Below are 10,922 nucleotides of genomic sequence, written 5' to 3' on the forward strand. Positions count from 1 at the left end.
TAGAGTTAACTTGTAGGTGTAAAAAATAACAACGACAGAAACTATCCTCAAAACCAGGACATAACTGTAGGGTAGCTAAGTTGGTGAGTAAATACGCAAACAGACTGAGCAGTGCCGCCGGCGACAATGCGCTCTAGACAGAGTTGAGCTCGGAACTAAGAGGGATAGTTGAATTTTGGAGAATAGGTCAATAGCTCAAAAGGCAAAAGAATGCAGCGTAGTTATTATCAGTATTCAGGAGAGAAGTAGGCAGACCATCGTCAACTACCTCGTTGGCGTCTAGAAGACGGCGTATGTATTTGGAAGGAAATATGAAGTGTAGGAGAAAGGGCGTAATTTTCACAAGCTTCGATGGGAAAATTGAGCAAAAAGATCAGGTAGGTACATGTGCCTAAGGAAGTAAGTATGAGTGTGAAGTACCTGTATCAACGTACCTGCCTTCTCAAGGGATGGCAATGGGACATGAAGGTACCCGTTGCGGTGCTACATTGACCTATTATTGCTATTTCCCTCTGTCTGGAGCCGCGAAGCGCCTTCCACCTTGGGTCGGTATGTATTATTAACCCCAGGTTCCTCGGGCTAGGTACTCAGACATGCAGGTATGTATGACCTGTAATAGGTGCATAGAGGCAGACTTTTGGCGGCTTCGGTAGAAAGCAAGCACTAACGCTTTAGGGGACTACGGTGGATACGACCCGCTAAAGATCAAGGACCCTAGCAGACTTTACGAAGTCCGGAGGTTCAGCATCCTCGGCTTTTTTTCGCCGTTATCATCTAGACTCCATTCTATATCCGTCCATCCTACATACTTCCTTGTGAATCCTCTAAAACCTCATCTGCCAACGGTTTCAAAGATTGAAGGGGGAACTACCAGATAGGTGTCCATGACGCAAGCTCAAAACTTCATTATTCTTTTGAGAGAAATATACAGGCGGCTTCAGATTGACCTAACTTTAGTTTAACCTAGGTACTAACTAGGTAGTTCCATAAAGTCTATGGCGCCGCTGGCCAGCCTAGCTTCTATCCAAGGAATTTAGTCGTCTCGGATTGCCCCAGGAACTCGGACAGGACTTATGACATGGTTTTTTTTTTCATCGTCCACCTTATTAATCCTTGGCCTTGAAGACTACCTACCTAACAACCACTAACAGCCACCAGCAACAACATGAGTGGTGGACCGGGTCGCGGACCCGGATCGTACGCACTTACATATGGGCAAATCTCATTAGTCTACGAAGAGCTTACAAGACCTTTAAAGATAACAATATAATAGAGAGGTATGCATCCACTCATGAGCTTACTTAGGTCGATCGTGAGTGCGGCCAGCATTCATCCAGAGGGCAGTGTCCCCTCTACTGGTTACAGCCATGTACCCGTGCGGCTGCCAACTCGCACAGATACCTCGAATACATACTACTCTCAAATGAAAAGGATTTTGAATTCCTCATGTGTAGTATATGTATCTAGCAAGGGTTTTGCGTCGATTTGTCTCCCCCCACGTCTTCGGCGAATCTAGCTTCTGCTACTAGAATTGCCTAGGGTTCTAGAATGCTCAGAATGCGCTATCTAGTCAGGGGGGTTTCCATCGAGCTTCTCATCTCTAACCCGACGGGGACAGATCCTTATCCGCATTCACTATCTGAATTTGACGGAGTACTTACCCTAGCGGAGAGTAACGATGCAACGGCGAAAATAGGACATATAGCCAAACCCCTTCCCAGGGAGCATCACCGATCATAACCATCCCTTGTCACTTGACTTAGATGTCGTCACTGACTCGCAAGATCCACGGTTGCTTTGTGCCCAGCTATTACTCGGCACTTAATCATCATCCGACTCGTTTTCATGGTACAAATTCTCCATTTCGACACTATTAAGAGCGCAATATTCCTACCAAAAGCGCAGCGTTCCTTGAGGAAGTCTAGTCAGACTCTGGTGGATCAACATGGGCTCTGCAAGCATTGCACTTGATATGCCGTCTACTTCCAGCACTCTTCGCACACCGCTATCTTAGATTTTATAACCTACCGATCTTTGGAGCGGTGGACGGTGCTACTGTGGTCGCTGGTCCACTGGACGGCTACGCCATGCTTTGTGAGGAAGACCGAAGAGTGTCAAATTCGATGCGCTAGGCTTTAGCCATACGGAAACTCCCCGTTAGAAGTGCTGTGAGATCAAAGCAGCTTACCGACCTAGGCAGGAATGTTAGGCATGTTGTTAGGTATGTTTAATGTTTAGTTGGCCCCCTCCCTAGACCAACTGCCATTTTCTGTTTGCGCGCAGTTAAGTATTTCCTGTTCACATTGCGCCATCGAAACCTTTCATTTCCTTTTGTAGATTTTTTTCCTCATCTCCGGCTTTAAAGATCTACTCTCCTGCGGGGATTGTTGGAGGTCGTGTGACCTGCTTACCTACAGCGCTTTTCTTATACCCAGAGACCAACTATTGGCCAGGATGCAAAGCGCAAGCATCACCACAGCAATCCCCCCCCCCGTGACCTCCTCACGGATAGGAAGGCTAGCGACTATAGAATTCATATGTCTTAGTGTCATGAGGAACCTGACGCAATTTGATGCCTGGGGTCAAATTAAGAATCCCTCATAGAAGGGTCGCATCCGGCTGAAAGTTGATAAGTCTCTATTCCCCGCCCTTTCCTGCGACAAGTGCTTCGCCGATCTACATACAGCACGTTCCAGGGCTCGCTTGACGAGAAAGGGCCTAAAAGATAACAACTACATACCATATAGAGCAACTCCACATTTTCAATAAAAGCCATGTGCACTACGCGCGCAAGTGCTCACACCGGGCTGCCTTACTTTTTTGCCTTCTTCAAAAGAGCCGAGGCCTCGTGAAAACCCAAGGATTCTTTCGCACCTCCAAGGCTTCAAGGCTTCAAGACCCCGAATAGAGAGAAGTCTTTCGGGTTTGAAGCGTGCTGAACGACCAAAGAGACCAGACGCTGTATGGATTATTTCTCTGACGCCAGTTAGCCACATGGCGGCGTCTATTACGAGAAATATTGAAACGTTCCCCAGCGCTTATCTCTTAGGTATATTCAACTTGTATATTTCAAGTTCACGTGGGTATCTTCTATCTGTCATTTTCTTGGTTTTCTAGTTCTCTAGCTCTCTAGGCTCTAGACCGAGTATCGTTCTGGAGGCTTCCTATTTAGGAAGTCGTCATTCTCGTTATCCCGATTGGCTCAATGGCCTAACCGAGTCGGAGCCCGGCTACGAGGCTCTCGGGGGTAACATAATGTCATTCGTTTATGAGCTTAATTTAGTATTCATCCATAAGGTTCTCATATGGTTTTCGTCTCTTCGCGCAGGCGCAGGCGCACGGGAATGTTACGTCATAAGTCTTCGTTCAAGTTCAGATAACTCGCTATTAAAGGGCGCGAATTATTCAGTGTTAAGTGTTTTCTCTACCTAGTGTATTGTACCTCATAAGCTGAGCTGCGTCAGTAGTGGCAATCCCCTGATTATTTTTCGCGCCATTAATTGCCGTCCATGTGTTTGGCTCTCCGATCAACCTGCAGGTACGATGCGCGCGTTCCGCTCAGCCAGGCCAATCTCTTCTAAATTCACACACACATATAATTCACCGGTGAGCGGGACGTCGGTCAGAATATCGCTTTCGTGACTTATCACACGAATCCTTTCGGAAGCGCCGCAGCGGTCGAGCTAGTTATAGCATACCTTATCATCCTCCCTTGAGGGTGCTGCTGTAACCCTGCTGTTAGTGGCACCTCGGTATTACGTTCCCCAGCTCAAAAAACTTTACGGCGTAGACAGCCTTGTTTAAGTGGCTGGGATCCCGGACGAGGCTGATTGCTGTTACGGTTACATTCGGCCGTTACACACGAAAAGGCAGTCATCTGCACCCAGCTGCTGCGGGAGGGTTACAATGTCAAATATCTTATCATTGACCGCAAACTAATACCAACACGGATATCTGTCCTATAATGCCTTCTTAGTGGGAGGAGTATTATGAAATAAGCAATTGTGCTCAAAGGGTTATCACGGATACTATTTCCTAGTTTCTTTTTAGTTAGTTAACATACAACTTAGTTGATTCCTATAGCACCCCACTATTCTAGTATTCAAATAAAGATTTACAGGAAGAATGTAACAGGTTCCTATACTTGGAGGTTTTTGCTACTATAAAAAAAAGGGGGCGTTGGAAGCAAAATGCCTCTCGCAAATATTCCCCCCTGAAGAGGCTTAATAGCTGGGTAGGTATGTAATATATCCCCGCTTAGTCAGCCGTTGGTATCACGACGTGGTCATCTCTACAAGCCATTTAGCGAAAGCGGGATCGGTGCGGGTTGATAGGTTCCGCCATTCTTACTCCCCCTGGATACCGCCTGACGTCCGGTTTGTCTCCTATTCATTAAGAACAGCGCATGTGTCGGAGAGGCATCCCTAAGCAAGACGTCTTATGTTATGAGATTTTTCCGCCGGCTTGAACCCGAGAGCTTGCCCGGTTTCATTATTACTTGGATGATTTGTTCTGGTTGGATAGTAATACCATCAGGATATTATCACGCGGCGTTACATACTGTGGCACAGAGTTAATAATACTTTATTAACACAAATATTGTATTGAAAAGAATAAAATGAAATAAAATGTTAAAGAAAAGTGAGATAAGAAAAAAGCGACATGTGTCAAGTACCTTTTACTTATTTTTAACACTTTTTTATATATATAATATAATACGAAGTATTATATAGTAGTGATACCTGTTATGCTAACTTATAATCAAATTATCCGGTCTTTTTAACCATGTATGCAAAGTAGATTGTACATTGCGTTATAGTTACAAGGCACTTGTAGTTTCTATAGCATATAATAATGTCAAATCGTTAAATTCTTACCTTTTCTTTCAAATAACTTATTATTAAGCCATCTCTCCAATGTTAAGCCCGTAGGTATTTTGTAGGAAAGTTTTAAAATACATGACGTGGCAACCTAACACTAAACAAACAAAATTTCATCTGGCCCCGATATCGAACATGACTGTAATGTTGTTAAAATGGGGTGCTTGACTTTGATTATAAAGCATAACCTTATAAAGTCCAGTTACTTTGCAGTAACTTTCTAGCAACGTGTATAAATCAACTCGACTTTTATTAACTCAGTGGGGGTATTACCTATTCCGTTAAAACGTCGTTAATCTTAAGGTGTCTTTATTTCTAATACCACTAGCTAGTAATATAATACGTTGACTGGATCCCTTAGAGGAGTCTTGCCTTAAACTATCTGGGGTAAATGTTTCGTTTCAAGGTTAAATGGTTAGTTAAGCAAAGAAATAATCACATGCGTATTGTTACTTCGTTCTTAAAACTACCACCTATCCATTAATCATTGTATTAAAATATATATCCAACTTAATACGACAAGCCGTTACCTTTCTAAAGTTGAGCTGGACTTGTAATACCGCGGTATTGATTATCGAAGATACCAAGCAAATGGTACGCGTGAAATAGCGTAGCACGGCCCTTCGTTAGGTACCAATCCCAGGACATCCGTGACCCTTGATTCCAGCCCAGCGTGGAGGAAGCTTTAATTAAACGAGACAACCGGATTACACCTGATCATTCGATATCTAATGAGCATTGTGAGCAAACACGTATGTAGTTGTAGCGTAATTTTAGGTAACTTTCAAACAACGATGGCACAGACTATCTACCTACCTACCTCTTATCTAAGGAGCTACCTATAGTTGGCCCGAGCTAGAAGAACCGCATAAACATAGAAAGCTGCAACTTTGGAGATCCTTGAGCATATACATAGGTAGAAATATGGTTAGCGAGGATCCGGCAAATTTTCGTAACTTGGTATACCAATTAAGATCCATACAACAATACGAGTAAAACTCGGACACTTGGCCATAGGTAATAAACCCGAGGACCAGTTTTGCAAAAGCAAATACCGGTCCTTCCGGGCTGATACAAAGAATATCACCAGGGGGCTCATCAAGCTGGAAAGGAATTTACTACGGGCCATCCCCTTATATTTAAGCCACCGGCCCGCATAGTGCGACTTCAAGTTTACGTGAGTCGGTAAGATTTTATATCTAGACCCAATAGGATACTAGTAAGTAATACAGATGTAGGTATATCAAAGGAAAAATCGGTGTGAGAAATCTTAAAAAGATTCCGTAGTTGTACAACGAGGAGCTGAATACGACAAATGACTACATACAAGATCATACATTCCTAGCCGAGTACGACATAGAGCTTGGGCTGGAAACATATAGCTATTTCAAGTTTAGGACATTGCTTTGAATAGTCAGGTCCTCATTGAAACATTCGAAGGAAGCTTGGATATCATAATCGTATGATAGGTAGTTAGTTAGTTACTAACCTAGGTAGTTAACTCTATGTTTAAGCAATGGTTAGGTAGGAATACACCATACCCAACGTTACCTGGTCTATCCTTACCGGAGATCTAGGGTGCTTCGCTAGATGAGCCAAGTTCTCGGGTCAACCCCTTTGATATATCTTCCGGTCGTAGGGCTCCCCGAGGTGGATTGAACCATTATGGCACCGGCCCGAGCTTTGGAGCGTGAAAGTGGGCGGGCTTGGATATCGACCCGCTACCGAACATTTACCTGCTTTGTTTTCATCTACGTATCGTCTGTGCGGATGAGACCAGCAGGCAGGGTTATCGTAGACTATCCCTGAAGCTTCCTAGGGTCAAACATGGTCTTGGGCTTGCAATACATGCCGTAGACGCCTACCGCTTTGCCTACGTAGCGATTGTGTAGGGTGCCTTTGGAGATCGAAATTGGAAATCCCGGAGGGATTAAGCAAGCTGAAAAGTGGGTTGGCGAAACAATAGCATCACTTGTTCAGGGGAGGTGATGTGGCAATGTGCAAGTACTCGGTGCTATTATTAACCAAAATTTACGGCCGATCAAAAATGACTCCTTGACGCTCTTGGCCCTTGGCCCTTGACCGTTGGGCAGCATTGTGCTAGTACCAAGACAGGTACATATCAGCAGGTTTGAATAAAGTCGGCATCTGTTCACGAATACGATAAATCACTTCTTACGAGGCAGCAACGAGGCAGCAACGAGGCAACGGTGAGGCGATCGTTAGGCGTCCGGCTCCAGAGCAACAACATGGTCTATTGTTTGCTTACGATACCATTCCGAGGTGTTCTATAGTTGTACATATCTCACACCGAATCGATCATCCGATGAACCCGAGTCTGATGCCCACAACAAAGTGCGATTCACGAAGTACAGATATTGCCCACGCCATGTGCTTGCTCTAATACGCCCCTTGGCGTTCCTGCCACGCAGGCTGGGGAGCCTGCCACGGCTTCCTATACCCAGACCACAACGGCATCTCAGCCTCGAGCGCAAAGCTATCAAGCCTAGCACCAGCCTCATCGAGCGACCACAGCGTGAGCGCCACGGTATTCACGCCGTTGTGGTTGAGCACACCTTCCGGCACCGGGAATACGGTCTGGGGCCCCAGGTTAGCCACGTACTTCCCGAACTGCCAGCCGTTAACGAAGAGCTGGCATCGATGACGGCCGGCGGCGGCCGCCGCGGAAGAGTTGGCGAATACGAAACTCAGCGGCACATCGTAACCTGCGGGCACATCGAGAGAGAACGTTGTTGTGAAGAACCCGACACCCGCCGAACGTATGCCCTCTGTGACGGGGTTCGAAGATTGCCAGTCCTCGCTCGGCGGCTTTGGTTGATGGTATCCTTGTCTTTCAGCGAACATGCCGCCTTCGTTGCGAGGGCCGCGCGCTAGGTCATAGTACGATTCGCCGCCGAGGTTTCCCGTTATTTTCCACGCCACATCCGACTTCTCGCGTCCGTCCAAGTCGAAGTTGATAATTCCCATCGGCGCCTTAATAGCGTCCGTTCCAGGCGCTTCTTCATCCTGTCCCATGTGGTCGATCAATACCGTGAAGACGTAGGACTTACCGGCCTCGAGAGAGTGTGATATCATTGAGATGGTATCGTTGTGCGTGGAGTCGCCGCTTGTTCCGTCCCAGGATGTGACGAACTCGTCATTGAGCCAGAGTGAGTAGCCGAAGTCGTCTCCGCCTGTTAGGTTGAGGAATAAATTAGACTCATCTCCGTTGGCCGTAAAATGCCCACGGTATATAAGCGAACCGCTATGAAAGCCATAGTCGCTCGCATAAAGGGATGTCGGGGTAAGTAGGGGCTGTGGGTTATTAGTCGACGGGTTATCACATTGGACCCATTTCGAATCGTTGTAGGAGGCCTGGATCTCAGGAAGGGAATCGATATATTTCCACTCCAAGGAAGCGAAATCGGGCAGAGTAAGATTGGGAGCTTGGAAGTCCAGTTGTGCAGCAAGCTTTCCGTGCCTGTTGTGCTTTGCGCCAAGGTCTCTGTTGTTAAACGACAAAGCTTTCACTTTACCAGAAGGTTCGTGGATTAATTCAATGTCAGTAGTGCCGTTAATATCTCCAGTAAGACGAAGCACTTCCCCATCGAGGACTGCCGTACGGATTAGATAAGGACCCTTCACGACGACGGTGGATTTAGACGGAGAAGAATAATTCGCGATTGGAGCTTCTGCTGGTAATTCCGTAACCCAATAGTTGTAGGCGTCATTGCGCCATAACAAGAGAATCTCCAGTTCCTCTCCAAGTCTCAGGATCTTTCTTTCCACAGAAACCTCCCATTGAACCACCAGCGTATTCGGATCCAACAATTTGGTCTTCACCGTGGTATCGTTGGGACTCGTCTGGGCAGATCTTGTAGCCAAGTTTGTTAGACTAATAGCGAATTCATGCTTCTCCCCAGCTCCGCCGTACAGGACCAGTGTTCTCTTGCCCAGTCCATCTTGGGCCCACGTGAATATCTCTGCGGTGCAGTAAATCAAATTTATTCCACCGACGTCGTAGTCGGTCAAATGGATCTTTGAATCTCTTCTGGTCAACACTAGCTCCCCGCCAAGTTGGGGTATCAATATGTTGCCGGCGCTTGTCGGCACGATGAGCTTATAAGTTGTCGTATTTGTAGACGTCCAATCAGCATGTCGAATGATGTAAAAGTTCGTCTCGGAGTCAGTTCCGAACAACGGTGTAGTAGCGATCTCCTCGGTCGAGGCGTAGGATCCATTTGACGCATTCCCTGGTACCGCAGTCAAGTATACAGGGGATACCTTGAAGAAATTGGCCTCTAGCTTCTCCTCTGAATATTTCTCCCGCCATATGTGTCGATTCTCCTTGATGGCCGCGCCATAATCGTACGAGCTATCGCCGCCTCTATACCCCAAGTTACCCCAGTTCGTTCCTCCATACGTCTATGTATGTATACGAGATTTAGTTTGATACGTCAACAGGGCCGAATAGTCACCAACCATGTACACATTAAAGATCTTGACAGCAAAGCTGTAGTTATTCTTCCACAGGACACGGACTGCTTCCTGGTTGACGAGCGCGTTGCATGCATCTGCACTAACGCTCCCAAAACCAGTTCCAGAGCCCCCTTGGAATTCGGCTACGAAGAATGGAGTATTGGGGCTATATTTTTGATGCATAGTCTGCCAGTTCTCTGGCCATCGAATTTTGGGCCAGATGTCAGGGTTGGCGCCTATTGTACAGTTAGAAGGCAAATTCAACATTAGAATATCCGTGGTACTCACAGTCATATCGAAGAGGATATGCATCTATACCATATACTTCAATCAATGATCAGCTGAGAATCATAAGCCAAGCCTGGATATAATACCCACGGTCTGTTTCGCCCATCCCACTACCTGGTGCCCAATTCCCTTGATAAAGATGGTCATTAACCATCTGCGGGATCACATTCCCGGCTTTCTTGAATTGCTGCTTGACATGTTCCATGTAGTCGCTGTTTGTCTGAGTTGGGAAATCGGTATTGTTCACATCTGGCCATGTGTCGTATTCATTCTCGGGCTGTAATATTACAACGGGGCCGCCATTTATAATTTGAGCATCGGCAATCAACTTACCCACGGTGGCAGCGTAGAGTTCAGTTGAGTTAACAAATTCCGGGTCACTCCCCCGAAGAGGGGCCTTGATCCGCGCCGTCCAACCCGGGAAGCCTCCTAAGGCTGTTTCGGCGTTAATATACGGGCCGGGTCGGGCGATCAGATAGATGCCTGCTTCTGCAGCAGCTTTGAAGAATTCATCGAGGGCGAACACCCCGTCGAAGCGCACTTGTCCTTGTGTACCTTCTACAAGACCCCAGTAGGTATAGAACGACACCGCGTTGAAACCTAAGGCTTTAATCTTCTGAAAGATGTCCAACCACAAACCTGGGCTCGGCAGGCGCCAAGGGTGAAACTCTGCTGAGAATATGAACATCCGTTCTCCTCGAATTATCATAGAGTACTTGTCCCACGTAACCTAGTCGAATTTAAATAATGGCCAAGAGAGGAGTTTGACGTTTTCCTTACCAGTCCCTCTAAGGGGCCTCTGGGCCCAACCCCAGAGCCGGCATCGCGTGATGGTATGTTTAACCCTTGCCCATATGGCAATATGAAACATAAGATAGTAAGGAGACCCGGGAACAACATCGTGCTGAACGTTCTGCGACTCTTACTGAAGTCCGCCGAAGTCCGCCGAAATTGGTAAACATAGGTTTAGGGGAGCCTATCCTCGCATCTCGGATGCAGTGCCACCAGCCTTGAAGCACGAGCGTTGCATTCATTTTGACCTCGGTATAGTAGCATACTTATGGTGAGCTTTATGGTGAAGAATATCCCGAGCTGTGGAGAAGATGAAAACCCCTAGTGTTGATATGATCCTTGAAAACTCCGCTTCTCCAACTTTCCCCCAGATCTATCAGGGGATTGCGGGTCCCAAGACCATGGGGATTTGTTAATTGGTGCGAAATCTTGATGGTCGTCGCTATCGGTATAGGCAAAATGAAATTCCTGTGCTTATTCCTT

At 46.5% G+C, this 10,922-nt stretch overlaps 2 protein-coding genes across 2 annotated transcripts; one reads left to right on the top strand and one right to left on the bottom strand.

Annotated features, from left to right (window-relative positions):
• Positions 1-833: 833 nt before the first annotated feature.
• Positions 834-3,271, top strand: F4813DRAFT_369653 (uncharacterized protein). Its single transcript, XM_049244447.1, has one exon. It carries the CDS (start codon positions 1,280-1,282, stop codon positions 1,514-1,516), a length of 237 nt encoding a protein of 78 aa, XP_049096828.1. The 5' UTR covers positions 834-1,279; the 3' UTR covers positions 1,517-3,271.
• A 3,666-nt stretch (positions 3,272-6,937) lies between these two features.
• Positions 6,938-10,732, bottom strand: F4813DRAFT_369656 (glycoside hydrolase family 35 protein). The gene is made up of 5 exons (XM_049244448.1): positions 10,428-10,732; positions 9,738-10,377; positions 9,648-9,683; positions 9,363-9,595; positions 6,938-9,305 (listed from the first exon to the last, which is right to left on the bottom strand). The coding sequence occupies exons 1-5, from the start codon at positions 10,545-10,547 to the stop codon at positions 7,281-7,283; spliced, it is 3,054 nt and encodes a 1,017-aa protein (XP_049096829.1). The 5' UTR covers positions 10,548-10,732; the 3' UTR covers positions 6,938-7,280.
• Positions 10,733-10,922: the final 190 nt, after the last annotated feature.

Source organism: Daldinia decipiens (assembly GCF_022478715.1).
Source record: "Daldinia decipiens strain CBS 113046 unplaced genomic scaffold F4813scaffold_34, whole genome shotgun sequence".
Taxonomy (NCBI): Eukaryota; Fungi; Ascomycota; class Sordariomycetes; order Xylariales; family Hypoxylaceae; genus Daldinia; species Daldinia decipiens.

What these genes read in the sequence shown, in the direction of transcription:
- F4813DRAFT_369653 (XM_049244447.1), top strand. Translation starts at nt 1,280, where the DNA reads ATGCATCCACTCATGAGCTTACTTAGGTCGATCGTGAGTGCGGCCAGC.
- F4813DRAFT_369656 (XM_049244448.1), bottom strand. Translation starts at nt 10,547, where the DNA reads ATGTTGTTCCCGGGTCTCCTTACTATCTTATGTTTCATATTGCCATAT. An exon ending in TGGGATGGGCGAAACAGACC is followed by an intron (nt 9,684 to 9,737) that starts GTGGGTATTATA and finishes CATTGATTGAAG; the next exon opens with TATATGGTATAGATGCATAT. An exon ending in AGATCTTTAATGTGTACATG is followed by an intron (nt 9,306 to 9,362) that starts GTTGGTGACTAT and finishes ATACATACATAG; the next exon opens with ACGTATGGAGGAACGAACTG.